General features: G+C 34.2%; 1 protein-coding gene across 2 annotated transcripts; it reads right to left on the bottom strand.

Annotated features, from left to right (window-relative positions):
• Positions 1-897: 897 nt before the first annotated feature.
• On the bottom strand, positions 898-26,376 carry LOC136853511 (uncharacterized). 2 transcript variants are annotated; one of them, XM_067129173.1, is made up of 8 exons: positions 25,906-26,376; positions 21,215-21,373; positions 19,336-19,464; positions 17,980-18,396; positions 15,351-15,439; positions 14,227-14,383; positions 8,340-8,474; positions 898-7,718 (listed from the first exon to the last, which is right to left on the bottom strand). In XM_067129173.1, exons 1-8 carry the CDS (start codon positions 26,062-26,064, stop codon positions 7,515-7,517), a joined length of 1,449 nt encoding a protein of 482 aa, XP_066985274.1. In that variant the 5' UTR covers positions 26,065-26,376; the 3' UTR covers positions 898-7,514. The 2 variants fall into 2 exon arrangements, with proteins under 2 accessions (XP_066985274.1, XP_066985275.1); XM_067129174.1 differs by having other exon boundaries at positions 19,336-19,461; positions 25,906-26,195.
• Positions 26,377-26,592: the final 216 nt, after the last annotated feature.

Genomic DNA, 26,592 nt, shown 5'->3' on the forward strand with positions numbered 1-26,592 from the left:
GCCAAAATCCCTTCAACCATGTTAGTATAAAAAAGTATGACAGACCTACTGATGGACAAACAAGCGGATGGTCCTCCATCATACACATCTATGTATGCTGGTCTATCCTTGTACCATGTTTATCTGAAATCCCTTCAACTGTGCAAGAGGAATTCTGATGACAAGGCATAACATGCTGACAGGCAAGCTCCCTTGATGCTTATGAGTATATGCACCATGGTCTATCTTATAACAAGTGTGACTGGAATCCTTTTAACCATTAATTAGTAGTTGCAATGACATGGCAAGTGACAAACAATGATGGATGGACAGATGATTTCCCTACATGCAAATCTGTGCATGATGGTCACTTGTATAAATTATGATAGACATCCCTTTTAAGTACAAAAAGCATACAGCCACAATCATCGGAGGGAAAAATAATAGGTTATTGCCAGTTTTGGAAAAATAAGACACTAAAAATATGCAGAGATAATTTGTTATACATATTCACTAATGTGGATCACCTAACTGGCTTTATTTTTCTTCTATTAAATGTGCAGTTACCTTAGTTTGTTCTGAATAATTCCCTGCTTACCTTGGAGTTATATACACCATCATTCTTTATCATACATCATACCAATGAACAGAAAAATTTTTCAGTTTAATGATTCTGATTATTGACACTAATTTTCGTTACATGAAAGTTATCTATATTCATCAACAATGATGATGGGTTAATTCTTGACAAGTTGTATTAAGTTTCTAATAAGCAAAACTGTTATCGTAAAACAAATCTACATCATCTACATATGGACACAATGTTTTTGTCCTATGGCACGATGGCACCAGTTTTATATCTTTTTGCCAACTGGAAGGATACCTGTATTTGTACAGCTTAAGGAATGAAACACTAGATCATGAGATAATTATTTCATTTTCATGAAACAACAATTATCAGATATGTACAGTTTAGCATGACAGTCCTAATACCTTTATTTACACAGGAAAAAAGGAAAAACTAATAGCATATGATGAACCACCTTCAACTTATGCTATACAATATATATACACTTTTTACAACATAACAAAAAAATATTTGGTTCTGCAGTTTACTTTACAGTTAATAGTCTCTAATACATCACCAAGAAAAATAATTTCAAAATTGCAAAATATTTCTTTCACCAACAATATCTTCGCCACCATATCACAAGAGAATCTCATTCATACAAAATACCAGACAGACATTACAATCTCTGAATGCCAGCATCCCACAAAATCACAGTATTGCTATTAATATAGGTATCTACAGTTTTTAAGATTACTAAGCCAAGAGAAGAGAGAAAGAGAGCATTTCAAGTGACCAAATTAAGACAACTAATGCCACTGCCTACTACTGCTATAATTCATTAAACCAGAGTTCTTAATGGAAACTATGTATGAGAATGACTATAGTATAGATATATTGATTGAACAATGCCAACTTCTTGTTAGGTTATAACTGGGCAGTTCAATCACTTGTATTATGTTCTCTTTGGCCTAAGGTTTATGCATGATCAGTTAGTGGCTTATTCAATAAGGCCAAGCTAATCTTTTCACTACTTCTGATACCGTTCCTACCCAGAGGTTAGAGTAGGTAAGTCTGACAATCTACTGCAAGATTCCCTTCCCATGAAGAACAGGAAAACTTAGAATCTTTTCACAACATGTTAACAAATTTGTATGAGCCAAGCCCATGAACTAAGATGAAGATCGTAGAACTTAAGTCTTGCACCAGTTATATAGCACATTTCAAAAGTTAATATTGGTTACAAAGATGTAGTACTACAGTATAACTAATCTCTTTTGTAATCCTAACAGATGAAAATGTAAATCTGTTAAATTTACTAATATACTTGCTTCCAGTACATACATTAGCAAAATATTTTTTGCTTTTAAAGAAGATGGATGCATATGACAGTGGTATACTGTCACTACATTTAAAAAAATAAAACGTCATGTAAATTTTAATGACAAATTTTAAAAACTATTTATTATTACTATAAGGACTATAAAATGTTTTTTTAGATTAAATAAAATTTAAATAGATTAAGAAAAAATAGAACTGTAAAAAACTGAAATGCAAATCTTACATTGGTACCTACTTAAAAGTAACCCTGATGGATAAACAGAAAACCTCAATTCCTAATACCCATTTCAGTTATGAACATTACTGAAAAATAACAAATGCACTTCAAAAACTCAAAGACATTACCATTTTTTCCCAATATTAAAATCTGTAATCTTATACAGTATTTTTTTCCACAAATAAAACCTGTTATTCAAAACACTATAATTTAAACCTGAACACAATTATCAGTTTCTAGCAGATAAGAATGACACCACACACATCTAAAAGAATGCAATTGGCTTTTTATTAAGAATAACAAAAGAATATCTAATAAAACACTAAGATATCCGTGAGCAAAATCATACATATGGGAAAAAAAGACAAAATGTTTTGTCCACATCTGAGCTTGGCATTTAACATAAAATTCCTTCTACACTTTGGAGAATGTCCTCATGACTAAACTCACACACAATATGAATTCATATAAATGAGTGCTGCTGTTTCACATCCTATAAAAAAAAGATCTATGAGGTGTTTTATAACCAGAGAGTATGGTGGGTTTTGGTGGCTATAATATTACCTCTGCTGGATTAAGACTTCATAGAGCTATCATATAATATCAAGTTTATTACACAGCAAAAAAGAAAGCTTCACTTCTATGCATTCTAAATTGAAAACTAGATGGTCATCATTATCAACAGTGTCATATAAGCAATAAGAAACCTACCAAAGATATTGCAGTTGTGTTTTTCATGCTAGAATCCTCTAGATAACTATTATTATTATTAAGTAGTTTAACCAGAACACAGGGCAAATATGTTTAGTGAAGAACTGGCTCAGCATATGTTACATTAATAAAAAATAAAATCTGTTGGAAAATCCCCACCTTAATAGTCCTTACTCCACAGCTTTTATGATGCACGTAACACATGCAAAAATTATGGTGAAAACCATTTATACGGAATTTGCTTAAGTATCTCCAACAAAATAAACTTCTTTGATGTCCTTTTTCACATGCAGAAGCATCACTATTTCATGAACCTGTCAACATGTACTAAATCAACCCAAATAAAACACTTTGCAACAACTGCGGATACACAATATTTCAAAATCCAATACAGTATATCATAGGTTCACAAGGAAATTAGATGTTAAAGCTAGCCAACAAGCTGTTAATTCTGGAAGAGTTAATTTAAATAAAAAGTGAAGAATTTCACTGGAATGGAATTAGTAATGTGCCAAGTGACTCAGGAGAGATTAAGATTTCATAGAACTTGTTTTCATTATATGTCTGTTAATACAGGATCTCATGTACAGTACTGCACATTTCTGAAAAACAGTTCGATAGCTATTCTAGTGATCACGGGATACAAATAACATAAGACCGGATGCAGCATGAATAGGAACATTTCAAAGCATCTGGAATATCTCAATTATCATAACAAGGTTAACAAAATACGAAGCAAACCCTTCATAATATGGTACCAACTATCTTCCCCTCTTGTCAAGAGGATTCCTAAAAAGTTTACCTCAAGTTGCAAATTTGTTTATGGCGCAAAAATTTGTAAAGCATTACTTACTGAAGCTTTTACCATTTTTTTATTATATATAGCACCACATCACAAGTCTAAAACAGATACTATATATATACACTGGATTGCTTATCAATTCCTCATTGCCTACACCTCCTACAAAGGCAACTGAAATTAACTCAAAACAATGACCAGACTAGTGCCAAAAACTTGCACCGAGTCAAATTAATTTCATTATTCAAATTAAGGCATTATGTACTATCAACTCACTTTGCACGAAATACTAATCCTCAGCATTTTTTACCAGACTAGCAAGTTAAATTATACTCTCATAGGTCTGGCTCAAGGTATTTGCTCTTCTGAATAACCCCATGTACTTCATCTTTTAAACTGCAACTTTTAAAAAAATTTACTTATAGGATGAAATGAAAATTCTCAAGACTTCAATGAAAATGTGAGGAAAGGTCACTCCAGAAAGTAAAGGGAGTAGCATGACAAAGACCAGATGGAAGGCCAAGAATTTTGAAGGAAAAAAAAAGGGGGGGATTAAGAAAACCAGCACCAAAGGAGAATTTACACAAAGTGCAAAAGGCAGAAGAATGGAGGGAGACCTAATTACTGGATGTATTCAATCACATGAAGGGAAAGTTGATATAAAAACTTTAACAGATGATAATGATAAATTTTATATATTCTCTACACTCAGGGACTGGAATTGTGTTGTGCATGGTATTCACAAAATATCCATACATCAAAATAATTTCAACGTTTTTAATTTAACTTGGTCATAGTAGAATCAATTGTGCCAGTGTCTTGTTTTCTTAGATACTTAAATGAGCAAAGATTCAACATATGTCAATATTTACACCAACTTAACATGACTTATGGAACAAAATTTCAATTTACTGATCTAAAGAATTTTCAGGACAATTTCAAAACTTCTGCTGTAGAATTTCCAGTTAATGAACACTGAAAATTTTTGTGGTGGCATTCTCTTTACAAACTTAACAAGTTAATATTGCAGACAACTCTACCGTGTGAGAGAGAATCTATTATGGCAGCCAAATCCTACACTGGAGTAGTTTTTGAGCAATCAGTACACCTTTGCATCAAATGTTCTATTGTGTGGTTATGATATTCAACAGTACTGCCTTATCTTCTGAGTAGGTCACACAACAGGAAGGTACACTGCAAACACCTAACTACAATACGTGAATTTAGTACTTACCATCAGCTGCAGAAAGTATGAAAAGAATTAAAACTATATAAAAATCTCAGCAACTTACCTTGGACTACAGATCTGGCTCAATATTCAGAAATTACCAATTATAGACCAAAAACGTGACTGAGGCTATAGCTTACTAACCTAATATAAAGAAATGCTGCCAATCTCCAATGAAATTCTTATACAGTACTTCACAGTAATGAACTTCTAGTAACTCTGAAGTTCACTGAATCCATCAGAATCAAAAGAAATTTATTGCTATACCTACTTGAACCTTCAATTTTACAGGTAATGACCAAGAGAAAAAACAAACATAATTCACCTATACAGTACCTGCAAAATTCATCTAATGTAGAATAACCCACACGTATGCTCTTTCTGTAGTGGTTTCCTGTTACTTCACCCCTCCTGCACCAAAAAATAATGCCCAATATACTTACTCTTTAATACTGCTTTGGCAACACTAATAAAAGACATCAAACTCTTCCCAATAAGCAAAAAGCAATTTTTCTTCAAATAAAAACAAATGACACTTTCCCTATTTGAAAGCAACACAAATATTGCCAAGATTAGAAAATGATTCGACTTTAGTAGTCTTGTCAATCACTAAATTTTACGAATTTGTGTCTGGCATAAAAACTAAAATGGATGGAGCATAAATTGTTTTTATACATGCATTGGCAGATGTTATCATTGCAAATGCAAATTTCAATGTCTACAATGAAATAGCATACAAAAATTCAATAACTTTAATATTTACTTTCTACGTATTTGTAATATTTATAAATTTTTCATCCTAAGCAATTTTCTCTTTTAGACAGGGTGGTGCCAAAAGGGTCCATCCTTCTAGCTTCAAAGCAACTCCTTGGGGAAGATACTGCTAGTCCAAAGACTTTTTTTTTGTCCCCAACAGACACTGGTAACCATTTGCATCTGGATGGACTAGTATGTGGTAGGACGGGAGTGAACCACTGCCCTAGTTGATGTGGGATGAGGGCTGTGCCAAAAAATGTTGACCAAGCAAGGCATTCTTGATGTAATTCTAAAATGTTTAAAGATGACTTCCCATGAAGGATGTCCCTTTCTTACAAGACTGTACATATATGTGTGAGAGAGAGAGAATCACTTCTTTGCAAGATGTACAAATGCTGGCAGACTAAATTATTATGGTTGTTCTGTCTTACAATCTAGATGGGGGGCAGATGTACTTAACATGCACAGTTGGAATACAATTCCTATATCTCTACTACCATTAATTCCTTTGGACAGCTGAATAAAGATGAATATAATGGCAACTGATATCAGGACCACACCACGAACCCCTTATATATAGCTGGTCATCAAACTACTTTTTTCCATGAGAAAATTACAACCACAAAACGTCAAAAAGAATCTTTTCCTGTCAAGTTACATAAGATTGCAATTCTATGAGCCAGCCCTATGAAAGCTGAGAATTTCAGCTCACTATTGAATGCAAACTATCCACTAACCTGGACACCTACTTTGATATCTTCTAAGACATGCAAGTAGAACACTGTAATTCTTATGCCAATTCACCGAGTTAATCTTGACTTGATGGTTTGGTTCAACCACTTTGTGGAAGCAAGCCCAAAGGCATGTGTTTGTCTTCAGATATAAAGTAATTAAGATGACACGTCACTAAATGCAAGTCAGGATATTCTTTATATTCAGTGCAAACAAACTTAGTTTGTTGATGCATCAATATGTGGTATAGGAAAATAGTAGTCATGAGTATTTTCTTTTGTGCTCTTCTTGATCTCATACCTCTCTTATGAAAAGTCTCAATTTTTGAAGGGAGATGCAAAACTTTCCTTCAATATAACACCAAAACAGTCTCATTATCTCTACCATATTATGCTTTCCATATTACTTGAAATAGATTTCATGATGTCCTGGCCATATTGGTTTTATTTAAATAAAAAAATAGTGTCGTTTTGTCTTAACATTAAATCATATTTTCTTTTCATAAGATTTCAGTTTAGTGGCTTTAGTACATCACCTGCAATAGAGCAATGCTCAAACATTTCATACAAGTCACTCATAACCAATGAAAACCTTACCAAACTAAGACCCCAAAATGAAGCACTGCTCGTACTTCTTAAGTAATTCCAAAAATATAACAAATTTGCTTCTCCAATGTAAATATAACTTCTTTAAAACCATTTGCATAAAAGTAAATATAACTTATTAAAAAGCATTTGCAAAGTTAATACCTTGAATATTTTGAGCTCATCTAAATAATTTCTCATTTTACTAGTTAAAAATACATATACCAACTACACTGCAATGAGAGTCCCTACTAATCTAAGGTCAACAAATACAGTACATATCTACCCTCTTACTAATGAAAAATATTTTTGTTAAATTTCCCAATACTCGGTACAAATTTTGCAGCAAAAATCACTTACAACAGTTTCTCCATACTCACACTGTTTCAAATACAGTACTATCACCTTTATAAATGTTCTATACAATGAGCTCAAAAATTCTTGTTCAAACTATCATGTACCAACTGCCCTCATTTCAAATGCTATACAGAAAAGAGCACTGGTACATGATAGAGCACAAGATACTCCAACTTCACAAAATACAGTACCCCCTACATCACAATGAATGACAACAAATAAGATCCCATGCACCAGATAAATTACTGTATTCTCTCCAGGGGTAACATTAACTGGGAGTACGTTTCCTCGTCCTCTTTGTGCATCATTGATAAAGAACTCAAATCAAAGGGTAACGGAGAGCTAGCATCCCCAAGATTAGGTCGATGTGCTAAACCAAGGAGAGCCGCTAATTTAGCGGCAAGGGGACCCTTCTCAATCACAGTGTGCTCCTCGTCTGGCATCATCTGGAACAAGCAAGGAAAATATGTGAGTTTTTTCATATTCATAGAATGAAGTGACACAAAATTATTTTTGTTGGGAGGTATTTTGTGGAAGAAATGCATGCAAGTGGTTCACAGCAAACAGCAGTCATATTCGCTTAGGATGAGGCATATAAGCTACCTGAAGAAATAGCTCTGAAAAGCCAGCCCCTTCAAAAAGAGGTTTGCAATACACTTCTTCCGAGTATATAGCCATCACAATATTACCAAAAAAATTAACATAACATTCACAAATTCCATTGATATATAACTATAACAATTATCAGTATATTTATGTGTACCATACATTCTGATGAAACAGAGTACATATGTACTGTATATAAGAGTACATATGTACTACATATATTGTATTTGTTCTAGAATTTTTAAGCTTGTAGCAACTATTAACTACCTTTATTTAAAAATCAATTAGATTTACAATAAAAGTTCAGGCCCCTGCATATTATGTTATGTGATGTCTAAGGCCTACATGTTCCTCTTTAGTGAAGCATTATACCACATCATGACAATGACCAAGATTACTGGAAAAAAAAAACATTGCAATACCAGAATTCTTAGTAGTAAGAAAAATCAAGCTATACTTACACTATCTGCAATATGCTTGTAAACGAGACCATCCCCACCAACAAAGAAAGTAGAATATCCATCGTACCAACTTTCCATTTGGTCTTGAACAGTTTTCCAGTTCCACAACTTGATCTTCCAAAACTGAATCATTGCCTGGAATACAATTTACAAATGAAACAAAATACTGTATATAACTCAGTGACAAGGTTAACTACTTGATTAGGAAAAAAGTAGTTTTTTACTTGTGCTAAAAGCACAATTAAAAAACATTACCAAAATCACTTTCTTTTAACCCTTTAACGCCGAAGCCCTATTTACAAAAACGTCTCCCGTATGCCGGCGGCGTTCGGTGAGTTAGCGCCCAAGCGGAAAATAAAGTTTTTTTCAAAAAATCACAGCACACTTAGTTTTTAAGATTAAAAGTTCATTTTTGGCTCATTTTTTTTTTGTCATTGCCTGAAGTTTAGTATGCAACCATCAGAAATGAAAAAAAATATCATTATCATATATAAATATTGGAATATATGACAGCGAAAAAAAAACTCGTATATAATTGTATACAAATCGCTGTAAGCAAAACGATTAAAGCTAATGACTTAATTTTTTTAATTGTATTGTACACTAAATTGCGATGATTTTGGTATATAACAAATTTTAAAACGATCAAAGCAACACAGAGAAAATATTATCACAAAATGATGCATGAATTAAACGCCACGGGACGTAAAAAATTTTTTTTTTTTTTTTTAAATTCACCATAAATTGAAATATTGTGCTAGAGACTTCCCGTTTGTTAAAAATGAAGCTAATTGATTGAATATTACTAGACTGTAAGTGTTTTAGCTTACAATTGCAGTTTTCGACCATTTCGGTTGAGTTAAAGTTGACCGAAAGTCGAATTTTTTCTATTTATCATGATTTATATGAAAATATTTCAAAACTGATAAAAGCTAAAACCATGAGTTATTTTTTGTTGTATTGTAAATGAAATTGCGCACATTTTCATATGTAAAACTTTATGTAACGACTAATATAAAACGGTGCAAATATTACGACAACGAGACGAAAGAATTTCTGAGATGTTCGGCCGAGTTACCAGCAAGAGACGTAAGGAAAATGTTTTTAAAAAATTCACCATAAATCGAAATATTGTGCTAGAGACTTCCAATTTATTGCAAAATGAAGGTAAACGATTGAATATTACTAGAATGTAAGAGTTTCAGCTTACAATTGCGTTTTTTGACCATTTTGGTCGAGTTAAAGTTGACTGAAGGTTGAAATTTTGGCAGTTATTGTGATTTATGTGAAAATATTTCAAAACTGATAAAAGCTACAACCATGAGCTAATTTCTGTTGTATTCTACATGAGAAATTGCACACATTTTCATATATAAAAGTTTATGTAACGACTAATGTAAAACGATGCAAACATTACGACAACATGACGAGAATTTCTGAGATGTTCAGCCGAGTTACGCTACAAGCAGACGTAAGGAAAAATTTTTTTCAGAAATTCACCATAAATCGAAATATTGTGCTAGAGACTTCCAGTTTGTTGCAAAATGAAGGTACATGATTGAATATTACTAGAATGTAAGAGTTTTAGCTTATAATTGCGTTTTTTTACCATTTCAGTCGAGTCAAAGTTGACCGAAGGTTGAAATTTTGGCAGTTATCGTGATTTATATGAAAATATTTCAAAACTGATAAAAGCTACAACCATGAGTTATTTTCTGTTGTATTCTACATGAAATTGCGCACATTTCCATATATAAAACTTTATGTAACGACTAATATAAAACAGTGCAAACATTACAACAACGTGACGAAAGAATTTCTGGCGCGGACGTAAGGAAAAAGTTTTTTCAAAAATTCACCATAAATCGAAATATTGTGCTAGAGACTTCCAATTGGTTGCAAAATGAAGGTAAATGATTGAATATTACTAGAATGTAAGAGTTTTAGCTTACAATTGCGTTTTTTGACCATTTCAGTCGAGTCAAAGTTGACCGAAGGTTGAAATTTTGGCAGTTATCGTGATTTATATGAAAATATTTCAAAACTGATAAAAGCTACAACCATGAGTTATTTTCTGTTGTATTCTACATGAAATTGCGCACATTTTCATATATAAAACTTTATGTAACGGCTAATATAGAACAGTGCAAAAATTACAACAAAATGACGAAAGAATTTCTGAAATTTTTGGCCGAGTTACCGCGAGGGGCGTAAGAAAAAGTTTTTTTTAAAAATTCACCATAAATCGAAATATTGTGCTAGAGACTTCTAATCTGTTGCAAAATGAAGGTACATGATTGAATATTACTAGAATGTAAGAGTTTTAGCTTACAATTGTGTTTTTCGACCATTTCGGTTGAGTCAAAGTTGACCGAAGGTTGAAATTTTTTGTAGTCAACGTTTGCTACGTCCACTCGGCATTCAACAGACAATTTTAGTCGACGTTTGCTACGTCCAACAGGCGTTTAAGGGTTAATGGCATTTGATTTTCCAATCAGTTACTAATTACATACAAATGACAAACTACTATTCTCAGCAATAATAAAAAATTGGGTTATTATTTTCATGGCCAACATGTCCAAATTTCCAGTATATAATACCAATTCATTGTGAAACCTGTGTAATTTGACAAAAAAATCTGATTGGTATAAAAATCAAACCAAACTGACTATGCTGACTTTCCATATAATTTGAATTTTCTTGTGACTGTGGTCTCTGCATTCAAACTACAATAATTTCCAATTTGAGCATTGGTGAAAATTTTCAGAACTGTAATCCCCTTCATTGAACATTAGTGAAAACTTTCAGAATTGTAACCCCCTTCATGATCAGTTAACTTGAACAACTAATTACACCACAATCAATCTTAATTGAGCCAAATTAATGGTCTAACACATCGTCAAACCCAACAATCTTTTGTCTACGAGACAGAATCGGATTGAGTGTCAAAGCATGCTTACAACCAAGAAACACAGTAAAAAGCAACCAAAACCCTCCTGTTTGTATCTGTAATAATAGCTTTGTGGAGAGTTTCCCTGGCTTGTCTAGATATCTGGCTCTTTTTCATTCGTCATTCACTTACATATTCTCCTTTTTCCCTTTCACCTCTCTGCTTTAATTTCTGTTAAACATAAGTGTGTGATTTTCCCAGCTTATCAAATATTTTCAGTCCTAGTATTTTCTTATACATAAAGACAGCTTGGTTACTTTTGTGAATTTTACACTTTGGCAGCGTTCATGTGTATTCCCAGTGTTTTCCTCTTTCTTATTAATTGCATTTTATCTGTGATCAATTTTCACTTAAATTTGGAGCCCATGTTTTTGCTTTTGCATGCTAAATAGCTAACAAGGGGTGGCATTAGCTTGTTGCTGATAAAGGGAACTCAGTTGTTGTAAGAGGTTGCAAAGGCAAGATGAATGATGGCTCTGACCTGAAGGATGCTTTATTTCACATCATGATTCATCCACTGTTTATTTTGCATAGGCAGGAAAGATTTTTTTAGTTAAAATCCAGACATTTCAACAAAGATATCACTCAGAAATTCTGAACTCAGGTTTTGGCACCGTTGAAAACATGGGTGCACCATTCAGGCATATGACTTCAGAGGTACCCAAATAACTGGCTAGTGAAGTCAGTGGAGTTGTTTCAGTACCTACAGCTTTTGTGTGAACTGTCAAAACCTGACTCCATCTCAACTGGGAGAAGTCCGACCTGGTGGCTTTGATGAGAGCTACCTGCCTGGGGTTGAGCATCAACAGATTAGCAGCTCTGGTCTGACAGTGATAATAGGATCAGATTCCTTTCATTGATCCAGCAGTTTCAAGCACCATCAATATGCCCTAGCAACTTGTGGAAGTCTATGATCAGAAGTGTATCTCTGCAGAAGTGAGTATCTTATGTCTACCAGATAAGATATGTAATGCTTGTAAGACCTTTGTTACAAGTGATATGCATAAACTGTGGCCATCCTATCTAGTAAAGGTTTGTTAGTCCAATCTTACCAGCTCCTCCAGTAGTGGAATGGGTATTACAGGAGGTAGCAATATAGATGTTTGATCCTTGGCAACAATTCCTACTGTGCTGAGGGAACCAAGCTGCTCAAGTACTTTGCTAATGGCAGTCAAGGAACACTTCTCTTCCAACAATATGTCTTTCAGAACTAGACATCTTCTTCTCAGGAGATGTTAATGTTAATGTTAATGCCTCAGTGCCAAGTTTCAATGCTTCTCCCTTTGCTTAAAATTTTCACAAGGCTGATCACTTGAAGCAATACAATTTGGCATCCATGCAAAGAATAATGCAGTAGCAATGGGACTGGCTGACTAATGAAGGCCCATTTCTTTCTCTCCTGCCCAAGCACAATGTTTCTTTGCCAGATCCAGAAAGAAAGCAGTCTCATTCACTTGACCATCCTATGCATGTAAAAGCTTACGTAGCTTTGAGTTGCTTTGTGCCATTCTTTAAAAGAACCCACTCATTCTTTCAGTACACTCGAGCCACTTCTCTGCTAAGACCAAAAGCTGAAGCTGGTCTACACCCAAGAACCAGAAATGCTCTACTTCAAAAGATTGGAACACTTTTTCCAGATCTCTGAGCTATTTTACTGAAGCGGGGTATTATGAGTACCCAAAAACAAGTGAATCCCTATTATGCTGAAGATCAAGGTGCATATGTTGGTGGTTAGACCTGCTATGTTGTATGGGATAAAAGCAGCACTACCAAAGAAAACACAATAAGAACGAGCAGATGGATGGATAAGTGGAGTGATGACAAGAGGATCAACAAAAGTCACTGAAGTGTCAAAGAAAGGCCGACGGCCATGACAGAGATAGTTTGGGCACATTATGAGGATATGAGATGATAACTGACTTGATGCTAGAGAGGTTCGGGGAAAGGGAAGTGCTGGGGACATGAAGGAGAGGAATGCCAAAAAGATGGAGATTGCATTTGAGATGACAGAGAAAATGAAATAGACGCAAAAAGGACAAAAGACAAAAACAACCTGGAAAAGGCTCATTAAAACCCTGACTAGGAATTACGCTGAGAAGATGACATATTAGTAGTAAAAGAGAAAAAAGCAAAACAGACAAAAGAATTGCCAGAGGTCCAGTCTTAGCATGGAGACTCTGAACTGGCCCTGGCAGAGGTAATACATGCCGAGTTGGAAAACCTAACCTGATGTTCTTGCCAAATACTTCTTGCATCATGCAAGACTCCCTCACTTCAAGTAGGTGCTGGGTTACCAAAGGGAAGGGGGTGGTGTGGGAGGACTAAGACAAGCAATGCAATCAGTCTATGAACAGCTTGAAAGAATAGTTTTAATGTTCACTTTATGATTTTGGTATTAAGCCAACCAGTGTCATCAGTCACAAACTATTAATCAACTTGGCCTCATGGCTACTTTCCTTTGACTGTAAAGTACCATGGAAAAACAAATGATTCTGCAAAAGTGCTTCAATTTCAGGTACTGTTAAATGGTAATAACAATACAGAACTCAAGTAATCAAATACTACTTTTAAGCCTGATTTTGGACATTTATAACCCAGATTAAATGCTTACCAAATGAAACTACTCACTAAATATAGCACTTGTATATAATATATATCTGTTACGAAATAAAAAAAAACATGTAAACATAATAGTTTAAAAATATGAAATTCTTCTTAAAGTGTCCACTTTAATTTCTACACTTATAAGACTATCATAAAGCATCAAGTGTCAAATTTAGATGAATGAAATAATTAAGTTTGGAGATTGTTCAAAGACATGTCTAATCATGAAAAGGATGTAAATACTGTATTCAAAATAAAAATAAGAATCACAAATTGCAAAATATCACTGATAAACATCATCAGCATCTCCACACATGAAAAACACACACATACTTTTAGGCCTGATATGCCACGGATCTGCCATCGAACCCTAATGGTGCCATCTTCTGGATGTTTTGTTATTTTCAAAATTTCAAATTTGACGAAGGCAAACTTCAAATGGCCGACTGTCCTTAACAATGCCACTTGCTTTACATATGGTATCAACCCCCTGAAAAAAAGGCAGATATAATTTATACTTCACCAAACGAGACATTATTTTTAAAAAATTACTACTTTACCATAAAAAAATCCCACTGTCTTTATCATTTTAAACCTATTTTAATCTTCATGACTGTTTTATAACAACCTACCAGTACTTTATTCCTATCTTTAGAACATTTTAGTATAGATAGTGTATTTGTATACCACATTAATAAAAATGCTAAAGTAGAACACCTACAAATTCTTCTGGCTTTTACCCACAAATGGCAAAAGTTATCTCACGAAAAGTCACTAATTCAATAGAAGCCGTCAAAGTAACACAATTAAGCAACTATCACATCCTATTAGCAAACTGCTTCTATTTTCACAAATTTCTTTAACATGCAACCTTGGGAAAAGCAAGAACTGCACCTGAGTTAGGTCCCCTTTTCTAGATCTAATTAACATAGCTACAGCTGAGATAATCTTGACAATGAATATGAGTTCAAGATTTGTTCATATGGATTTAACTAATAACTCTGACTTTGTTAACCATAAAGATCTTGCTCTCAATCACAGGTGTTTCATCATGCTCATAAATCAATCGTCTAATTTAGTCAGTACACCAAGTATCATTTATAAGGCCTCTTTTATCTAAAGTAAGTCTTAATGTTGCATGCTACATTACTGGAATATTATTTACTTATTAGGATATTATAAGTCTGAAGGAATATGTTTTATTAGCTGAAATTCCTCAATATGAAGCTTACATTTTCTTAACCCCTGAGATTCCTGGGGGAGTGTGGATAAAACACCCTTCATTCTGGCTGACAGCAAACGTGCACCGACACAAATCTCTTCATTTTCATAAACACAAACTGTGAAGTAGTATTTACAGATTCTTTTCTGACAAAAATGGGATTTAAATTTTCATTCAAATGATAAAAAAAAACACTTTAAAAGATTCTTGTATTATACACAATTATGGTACTTACACTGTAACTTTTCCTCGGATCCTATTCTCAAAGACAATTTGCTGAGCATAAATCTTGTAGTCAAGAGGCTGAATAAACAACTTTGGAAGCTAAAAAAAGAAAAACAATAATGAAAATAATAATGCATTATGTTACAAAAGACATAGATACATCAATTTTTATTCAGTCCGTATAAATTAAAGTATGCAGTTCCAAAATACAGTATGTGATTTAGTACAATAAAAAAATTTTCTGTTTCTAGTATCTACTGAGAATGTTACCCATGCTGTATCACATACCCGTGACATTGCAGGACTTTGTAGGATTTGAACAAAAGAATACTTCGAATTGTATAATGTAGAGGGCACTAAGGTATTTTGCAACATCCCTTTACTCTCAAGCTCCACAGCTTTCAGTTCTTTACTTTTGCTCACTATCTTTGTTATCACCTACTGAGCTGTCCAACTTTTTTTTATCTTTATCCTCCTCTAATTCTCCCTCTCACTTACAACAAAAAAAAAAAAAATTCTTTGGGTAATTCCTGTGGCAGTCGTGCAATGTAACAATGGTCTCTGTAAACTACCTTTACTTTACCATGATGAAAATGGCACTGGTCCCTCTGAGGATATGAGACTGTCACAGAGGCATGTTAGAATACTATATGTTGGGGGGAGAGAATGACTCAAGATATACAATTAACATTTTGTGGTAAGCAATGGGGTATCTCCTGGCAAAAACCCTTGGTTACTTCATTACTTAACTGATCATTTATCAACTGTCCACCTGTGATTCAAGGTTCAAAAGCCATGTTCCCCTTTACTACATATTTTCTTGCTGAATCTGAGTCTCTAATCAAAACAGCCAAATAAACTGACACTAAATTCATAAACTCTCCTCTGCAGAGGTCATAACTAAATACTGTACCTGTTTTAACTACTACTCATTTGGTTGGTCCACAGAACTTGTAGTCCTTAAAAAGAGATAAACTTATTTAAGAAAATTCAACTCAAATTCAGAACTTACATTAAAAAAAAAAAAAAAAAAAAAAAAAAAAAAAAAAAACTGACAAAAATAATTCAACCAGTTTAAAATACTTTATTCTTCATCCTTAGGGAAGGGGATCCAAAAATCAACTGCAGAAAACACTCCATTTTGGCTTGCCACTTAGCTTATGAGCTTAGAAATACGTCAATTGTTTTAATGTTTGTTCTAAATTTCTTTTTCACAACGAAATTCTGATTTCGGTATCAACCTGAAGCATAATAACTGTACTGTATCTTTGAAAATCATACCAAAAAATTTAGCCAAGAACAGAAATTTCCTAACTTTTTGAGAGAGAGAGAAAAAAAAATCTGTATCATAAAAAATTTTATATCTCCTTTCCAGTGATATATACACCATACTGTATAATAATGCTATTTTGGCAGTTAATGGATAAAAACAAGTGTTGGGAAAAATAATAAAGAACTAAAAGCAAAGGTTTTCATGATTTCCTATTCTGGAATGTCTAAAGGTGATTTCTTTTGAATAGAATAAAGAACACACAATTCAGGCCAAAGGCTAAGAGCTGGGACCTATGAGGTCATTCAGTGCTGAAATGGAAACTGAAAGTAAAAAGGTTTGAAAGCTGCAACAGGAGGAAAACCTTGCAGTTGCATTATGAATCAGTTGTTGGGAAAGGGTGGAAAGTAAGATGGAAGAAAGAATATGAACAGAGATACAGTAAAAGGAATGAAAGGGGTTGCAACTAGGGGCTGAAGGGATGCTGCAAAAACCTCAAGTAATGCCTACAGCGCACTGCGTGAGGTGCAATGACAGCTCTATCCCCCTACTGGATTCCCTCTGAATAGCCCCTACTTGGATGGAAGAGTTACATCAACCCATGTTGCTACCCAATGCTAAAACACCTGTGGTTAGTTTTCTTTCTTTATTTCCTACACTAACGTAATCTAAACTTTACCATTAATACAGACAAATTCACTTGTGATCAAGTAGCAGCCAAAACTAGAAAAATTGTTCAAACCAACAAAATAAACATAAATACCAGAAAAATGTAGGTAACTATGGTTTTTTTGTAAATATGTATCTTTTAACTATGGTTTTTTTGTAAATATGTATCTTTTAAGTATTAAGGCAAAAACAAAAAACAAAAGAGAAATAAGATAAAAAAAATGTTAGGGAAAAGCACGGTCTACATACAGTATCACAAAGTTCAACTAAATGTGAAAGAAGGATAAGCACAAATATATATTTTTTAATTACTTGTGAATCACATTCTACTTGAACAGCTTTCTGTTCACTTTATTACTATTATTTCATTGGAAGATAAACAAGTAAATAATTACACCATAGGCTGGCTCACTCATTCTCTTAACGAAATATTCCACAATATTACTTTTATATCAATTCTATCATTATTAATAACTTTAGTACAGTATTGCAGTACAGTACAAAGCAATATTACTTTGTCTTATAAAACTTTTCAAGGTTCTGGTCAGCCTTTCGATACTGCCCCATCTTCTAGTCCAGATCTTTGAGAGTTTGCTGTATAATACAAGACTTTGAAGCAATGAAGCAATAACCTACATGCACATATTTTCAAACAAGAAAGCAAATATGGTATACTGAAAGAAAAATTATAACTACTTACCGTTTCAGCAAGGACGTTGTAAACATGAGAAAGCTGCTCCATGCTTGGCTTGTCACCAGGCTGTAATTTACTGGACTTTGGAGAATTCACATTCGGTACATTACACATTAAATCACTATCCTTTGCACGGCAAACGTCCTTCATGAAATCACTTACGTCAAAGGCACATCCTTCAGATACACGAGTTTCCACATCTCTTTTCTCCGAGTGTAATACTGCAGTGTTAGTTTTGACATTTATTGGTTCCATAAATTTTTCAAACACTTCATTTTCTAATTCACTGTACAAAACCGAACAAACAATGTCAGTCCCTTGGTGGCGAGATCCTCTTGGATACCAAAGGGAATCAGGAGGTAACCGGAAAGTTTTAATGCTCGATTTATAGTCTCTGGAATTAGATACATCAGAACCAGCTACCTGCAATGAAAATATCATCATACTGTAATATATATAATCTCACTGGAGTGGAATATCTTATACTACCAAATGGTTAAACGGAGACTAGACTCAAATGCATGTACTTAGTTTAAATTGTTCTCACCTATAAATGGATATACAGAACATCAATTAAAGTTTCCTTTCTGGGAAGCACAATGTCCTCTACGATAGCTTATTCATAAAACCAAAATTAGGTTCCAATAACTCTCTCTCAAAATTCATTATTTCAATCCAGTTTTTATTAAATTCAGACCTCACAGAAAATTCCTATTTGCAAACCTTATACTGTTAGTTCAACATATTATTTTCTATTACTTTAATATTAAGAAGTTTTAATATTTTTCTATTAGCTGACCATTCAAGGAAATGGGAGTACTTTAAATGGATTCCTGGGTCACACTGCTGGACTCCTGTGGTGTTACCTCACATAATTTGTTTTCAAATCAACAGTAAAAATTGAGAAAATAAAAATTACAGCTAAGTGGTCAGAAGGAATAGAAAAAATTACAAGAAACAAAACAATGCTGTTGGAAGCATGATGGATAGTCTAAAGAGCCTTTAAAAGTAGAACCTTCATTTGTTTTGTGTCTACCATCTAAACTGAGATAAAGCATTAGCTGAAATTTTATCTAAACCTTGAGACAAAGCATTACCTAAAATTTAATTTAAACCTTAAGACAATGCATTACCTGTAATTTTGTCTATGTTCATAAACCTAATTATGCTTGGTGATAAATCCATACTGAAACTTTAGTTTTCATCAGAACAAGGAAGCAACTATCTACCTTAGCTCCAACCGTCAGTCATCACTGCTATATGATGTAAAGGTTCTCACAGCGAAATCCATAAGTCTTAAAGACCCAAAGTAACAATGCACAAAACATGAAAGTAACTGGTTACACCATACATTTAACTCACCATAATATGCTCTGGGCTACTGACTGTTGGACAAAGAATGAGCCCCAAAGGGTCAAAACAATGGAGATTTCCACTAACTTCATGCATGTATGTTTGAGAATCTACAGAGTTCTTTCTTGAAGATTCCTTCTGAAAACAAAACAAAAATCATGTACTTATTCATTCATACACCAACCATGATGGACACTCATGATTAGAGGCTATTGTGATGCCAAATCTAGTTAATGAAAAAAAATTTAATATTGGACTGCACTTAGTTTGAGTTGTGAATAAATAATTACAACTCAAAACTAATCCTCCAAATAGTGTGTCCTTTAAGATTTGTGTAAAGTTCATTCTTAAGCTCCTGACTCATAACTGTATCTTAAATCTATATACTTTTTCCAAGACACCTTGAAAACTTGTGAGAAATTAAGTAACCATGATGGCTTTTTGGCCATAGGTAATTATAACCCAGGGAACCTTAACAATTGTTACAAGTCCAGACCTAGTTGAATAGTTTTTAAGTGTTGCATTTCATTTTCTTAATATTAAGGGTCTTGCAACCAGGGTAGCTCAAACTAGCAGTTTCCTTTCTCCCAGCAATGCAATTATGACTTAGATAATTGCTGAAAGATATTCTGCTTGGTTGTTAAAGTCATATACTTCAAAAGGGAAATTTTGCTTCATACATTCAGTGCCTGTCTCTTTTAAGGTTAATACACGGTCAATGCTTTTTTTTTTGCAGAGTTAGCACTCATATTCTGTACATGTACTATAAACCAGGGTGACATTGGCCAATTTTGCTACTTTTCTGATAATTTCCACCTCGCTGAATGTTTGAATTTAGTTCCAAAGAGTTAAATCTTATGACATACAATATATGCTTTAGCTATTTACATACAAGAATCAGCTTGTTAAATTTGTGAGATATCAAGTTATATTCAAGTCAAAGGTTCCCACATAGCCTGAGGTGACCTTCGAGTAAGTTTGAGAGATTTTGGGCATTGCTTGACACAAAAGAAAATGGAGCAGCCATCATTGGAAAGCATATATCTGGGTGCTTGAGGGAGGTTTCTGGTACTTTATACGTTATAAAACAATGCAAAAATATGCTGGCATTATTTTCTGCATTTTTTATTTTATGCATGGTTTATCATCATACATTTGTCACTTTATCAACTATTCACTACAAATAACCTCTTATGTACTCTAGTTTAGCTTTATGTGTAAACCAGAACTATATGAAAATTACTCTTTCTCTCTTTTGATATGACTCTGAGTCTATCACCCAAGCCAGTCCAAGTTCACCCCTTGCTTGGTCTGACATAATCCCAAAAATTATGATTAAAGAAAATTTTGGCACCCCATGACATCTTGAAAGGAAAATGGGCAAGAAGTCAGATGTCATGCTCCTATATTTTTCACTGTTTTATGTAATACCTTCATGTTTAGTTATTCTTTACAAGTGTTTTTGACAAGTTTTAGAAGTATACAAAAAGATAAGGCAACTTAAACATTTTTCACATGTAAAATAATCAATAAAAAAGTCAAAAAATTTACTACAACCCCATATGTGAGCACTGATCTTCACTTAAGATGTTGCTTTTTTAGTGGCAATATAAATAACAATTTATACACAAAATGGTTCGATTCAACTCCATATCTATAGTCATCCAGTTTCAATGACTTTTCCATACTCTGAAAATCATTGCAAGATTAAGGTTTCCATACAATTTTCCAAATGGAAATAAAACCATAAAAGCTCTTGCATTTCATCACCAACTATGGGCCTACTCAGAGAAACCATTTGAAAATTTTCTTGAATGAAAAAATACTTAGCTACTAAGATTACATACAATAATGAACATTTCTTATTTGGTACAAATAAGAAACCTACCTGGTTCTCAGAATAAACTGGTGATTCATCAGATTCATGAGAGAGGAGAGGATTCTGCCCAGCAGATGAACCCAAATCAAACATCTGCTGCTGCTTTTCTACTGCACTTCCAAAACTGCTTGGTGGAAATGGATTTGGAAGCTCACTCTCTGGGCATGCCTGAAAAACATGTTCATTTAAATATATGTTTTAGTGTGAGAGATAAAGAAATTGAAAGAAAAAATATAAATGTAATACATATTTACTATAGATTTCATTTATCAAGTACCGTACTGCACACTACTATGTAGTACAGATGTTGCTGTAAAGTGGAAGAACCTTGTATAGTATTGTATGAATAGTAAATTGCATTTAATCTAATTCAATTGAAGTTACTGAATATTTCCAGTTTTCAGGGTTCTGGTCCAGCCCAGCCTCTATGTGAAGTAGAGTACTATATTAATTTCATTTAAGATGGTATCATAGTTACTCATGCCTCTCTTCATTCATTTTTCATCATATGAGATTCATGAAATACTTTTAACATTATGGGGTTTGAGGTCAGTTCCATATACAGTATTCACGAGTTCCACATGATGCCAAAGAATTTTTTCCTAATTACTGTATTCACATTTCTCTTATTTTATTACCACAAAGTCCCCTCACCAATTTCTTACTACTTCATCAAAATTTCCATCTTTGATGGCAGTTTTCATTCTTAATCATGAAAATACCCTGGCTGCTGGCTTGTATTGTTCATATCATTTTCTTTACCTCTCCGTTGATCTCTGGGAAACCTTTGAAATCTTCAATTTTCTTTCACAGATTCTTGCAGCATGCATTCATTGTTTCTGGCTAAAGTTCATCCATTAACAATTGTGAAAGATTTGCAGCAATCCATGATTCTGACATCAAGTACAGCACTTAACACTGTTCAAGTCATCTTGCAACCCTTCTGAGTATATCAACCTTTGAGATACCCAGTGATACATTGGCTGAGTGATGGAAACATGAGGTCATTTGGCAAAAAATACAAACTGTACAATTAAATCTTCAGAAGCATTGTCTATTTTAAATAAAACCAAGAAAGGCAACCATTCCTTCTCCAACTGAGTAACACTGCAGAGCTCCATGCCTAAGGGTTGTGCCAGAAGATGGGAAGATAGAACTTATTTTTCATTTTGGGAGCACAAGGATTCTTTGAGCAACATAATACCAGAGGAGTTAACATGCCCTTTACTGTTTAATGCCTGGTGCCAATTTTTTACTTTTGTGGATAATAAAAAAAAAGAGAAAAAGTCCTGTTTCATCACAGAAAAATTTTCAGTAACTATGCCAGGAACATGGCAACTGCTTCTGTATCAGCAGATCCCTTTGAGTATTATTACAATATATATATATGAAAATACTGTATACAATCAAAGGTTGTCGACAACATAATGAAACAACTTACATTAAACTCACTACTTTCAACCCCATATCCTCCACACAGAAAAAGACTACCTAGATATTGAATTAAATACATTTTTTGCTTTACATCTACATATTTTGCAAGGATTCAAAATTTCACTGGTATACCTGCCAGTCGGGGGTTGTGTTCATTATTTGCATGCGTTTTTTCCTTGTAGGTTCCTTGCAGAACCAATAACATCCACAAACTAGGACACAAAACTTTAAGTCAACAGAACATGAAATATTTCCCCTCTTTTTCTGAGAAATCAAGTGACATTTACACCCAATCATCTTAGATTATTTGAAACACTTTAATCTGAAAATATCTGGCAACAGCATCATGAATAAATCTGAAAATATTTGGTAACTGCATAATGAATACTGTTGAAGTAACATGCAGTATATGCAAGTTTTATTACTTTTGGTTTATAATGAATTTTAAATTGGATAGTAAAAATTTAATAATTTTAAAAAACCATCAGCATATTGCCAATTGCAGTAAACTGTGAAAAGTTTTTTTTACCTTGCTCTTTTCGTCAAGACAAACATCAGTTTTACTGTGGCTAGTACAATAAAATCACCAAAATTAAATGAGAGAAACAAGGGGACTTATGGATGGAACCCATCTTCCACTCTGGGAAAGGCTTTGGGATCACCTCTCCACAACAAAGTGTGTCTGTTGGTTACGACACAACAGGAGAATTGATGTAGCTTCTTCATTAGTTACTTTGGACTGGTTCAACAATTAGCAACCAATTGGCAGGCCTAATATAACTGATAAGACATTTACTGAGAAGAAAAGAAAACATGAATCTGGACACTAACCAAGTCAAATTTTGCTGTCTGGAGGAAACTACAAATAGCTCACTGTATGCATATTACCCTAAGCTTAAAATGTTAAAAATATATTTCAACTATTTTTGCATGAATGCTGTTATTTAAATATTTAAGCTACTAATTACCCTCAGCACTTGGCCTATGGCAGCCATGACATAGCCTAAGCTAGGTCTATACTCAGCAGACCAGAATCTCAGCTGAATTTTAGGCTACTAATAGCATAGACAAGACTCCAATAAGGTCAGCCTATTTAGGCTTGTCCTACTACAACAGGCCTAAGTCATAAAGTCTAATGGAATACCTAAATCTAGGGTGTTACGAGAAAGGCCTGACACCATAACCTATGAAGGTTATAAAGAACAACCGTTTTCAAAGCTAAGGCCAAAACAGGCTAAGACCCTTTACTTCATTAGTATAAATGTTGATAGGCTAAGATATAAGCCTAATGATAAAAATAAAGGTAATTCTAAAGAAGTGCTCCATACAGAGATATTGTTTGTTAATGAAATTTTCTGACAGAACTATATAGACAAGGGTGTCTATGATGCAGTACAGGTGAGATAACTTGAAAAATTTACGTAAGTGATCTGAGAAATTTAGTCTTTTGTTTGTTTTTGTGTAGAAAAGATCCATGGGACACCATGTTTAGTACCAGCTCTTTGGGGATTAACATACCTAGATATATATATACAAAAAATTGTAACTTTTTCAAGTTATCTCACCTGTCAGACATCAAATACACACTTTTCTAGGCAGTACTGTTCAATAACAAAAATTAGTTAATAAACATATCTCAATGTACTCTTCCTTAACCCCTAAGGGACAGGCTAAATATATATTAAACACACCCCAAGAATGGGCAAACTTTAAGGTTGGCCAATTTAAGAAAAAAAAAAAACATCAATGGAAAGAGGAAGATATGCAAACGCACATGGTGAAAGAAAAAAATTTTTACAAAATTTTTCCTACCTTTCACGTTAAGTTGAACGTGACTATTTACAACCCTGTGTGGGGCCTCTTTTACAAGACTCTTGTAAAAATATGCTAATTATACTGAGTTATACAGGTTTTTTCTAATAATTTATTTTATTTTGTAAAATTATAATTACAGCTAACACAGTATCATTACAGATAAGAACTAAAACCAGTAACAAATTCTGAGTATATTTGTTATAAAATATTTACGAGATTTATTGAGGTGGGCAGATGCAGTAACTTTTTGTGAGATATACATGTTTTTTCCAATATTTCTTTGCAAAATTACAATTATAGCTGATATACTATCATAAAAGATAAGAACTAAAACCAACCGCAATCCCTAAGTATATTTATGAGCAAACAAATAAAAAGACGTCATGAGATAGAAAGGGGCAATACATTAACCCCCCATCAAGTCTCAAGGCACACTTATCCCTCCCACCCCCCTCTCTGTTTTTGTTCTGCGCTGAGCTACACAGTTGCCATAAGTCATTTATGGGCCACTGAAGTGCTATGAACATCTTTTCCGCTAAATTCATCCAAATCGTATGGCTCGTAATATTAATGCTCGTGTGAGTTTGCACGTCCATTACTCGAAACCTGTTATAGATACTCATATGACGAAGCCCGTCCATTAAGGGTTAAAATGACCAAAACACGCTATGGGGTGACTGCAGATTGGGGGTATGGGTCTCTAAATATGTTATTTTTTGAAACTGCCAAAAGTTAAAACATCCTAACCTAACGTAGGGCACTGTGACTTGACCTTGCAGGGGTCAAGGGTTTGCCCCTCCCCCTTTCTATAGACCCAATTTGGGTGAATGTCCAGAACAACTCCGCATGCATAAAGTACCAAAATTAAAAGTAAAATGTAATATTTTCATATTTAAAGCGTTTTAGGCCACTATAATGAGGAAACACCCACAATTTCGCCATTAGCTATGGAGGGGTTGGGGACAGGTATTAACCTTTAAGTCAAAAATCGAAAATCATTCATGGGAACTAGTTTTTCTGAGAAACATTAAAACATTACAGTAAAAAACCTCAAACTAATTCCAGTAAGATTTCGAGCATGCTTAGATAATCATTAATATCTCGGATATGAATCTCCTCAAAAAGTGTTCAGAGACAAAGTTTTATTATTTTATATTGTGAAAATTATAGTGTGACCTATTTTCTTATATCTCTCCCTTTCTGGACATTGACCCAATTTGTTATATCTTCGGTCATATGAGATAGTTTAGGCTCTATCACCTTTTCTGTATCAGGCATATTAATCTAGACTACCCAAAATAGGCCTAGGCCTCGCAGACCTATGGACGACACCAAGGGGTGGCAGGCCCCCTCCCAAGCCCCACACCCCCCAAGTACCAGCAGTACCCTCCGTGGGGCATTCAACCCACCCATACGTGATTACATAACAAATTACATAACGTGTAACTGACCTGCACAATATTCGGACTGGTGACCGCGACACTCCGGACACACCGAGTTGCTTTGGGGGTCGAAGTTTCGGACACCCCGACGATGACCCGACAGCCGGGGTTATTCGCCGCCAGTCGTCCCCCGATGCCGAATTTGACGCACCGTAGACATAACGCCATTATGAGAGTACTCCACTGCTTCTTGTGTAGAGAGAGGTAATTTAGATCTACGGGATATAAGCAACACCGGTGGTAACCTCTACCTATGTCGTCATTGAGGTTCCAACTTTTTCTGGGCGAGCAGACGATGTCGGCAACGCGTGTTCCAGTTTTTTGTCGGTTGAGAAATCGGTCGCCAGTAACCCGGTCTGACTTTAGTATTATTTACTGTGGGGTCGAGATAAATTTAACTGCTTTATTATCTGTGGCAAAGGGTATTTTCGGTTATGTAAGATTTTCTCAAGTCTTACGTTATCGACGCAATGTCGAGTCGAGAGACCGGGAACTTCAACTTTCAAAACATTCCAGAAATTCCATAAAAATGTAAACATAGCTGACTTTTAATCCACTACCTTTGTGCCTCCCTTTATATATTTAACATTAAAAAACAGACAGCCGAAATTTACATGGTTTGATAGTTATTATAAATGATCTTGCGTATAGAAACACTAAAGTAGAAGATGCAAATGCAAACATGCGCGCGCCCCT

This window comes from Macrobrachium rosenbergii, chromosome 27 (assembly GCF_040412425.1).
Source record: "Macrobrachium rosenbergii isolate ZJJX-2024 chromosome 27, ASM4041242v1, whole genome shotgun sequence".
NCBI lineage: Eukaryota > Metazoa > Arthropoda > Malacostraca > Decapoda > Palaemonidae > Macrobrachium > Macrobrachium rosenbergii.

Coding starts and splice junctions, on each gene's coding strand:
- LOC136853511 (XM_067129173.1), bottom strand. CDS start 26,064: ATGGCGTTATGTCTACGGTGCGTCAAATTCGGCATCGGGGGACGACTG. Junction 19,465..21,214: donor CAGTTTATTCTGAGAACCAG/GTAGGTTTCTTA, acceptor TTTTGTTTTCAG/AAGGAATCTTCAAGAAAGAA. Junction 8,475..14,226: donor GTGGCATATCAGGCCTAAAA/GTATGTGTGTGT, acceptor ATTGTATTCCAG/GCAATGATTCAGTTTTGGAA.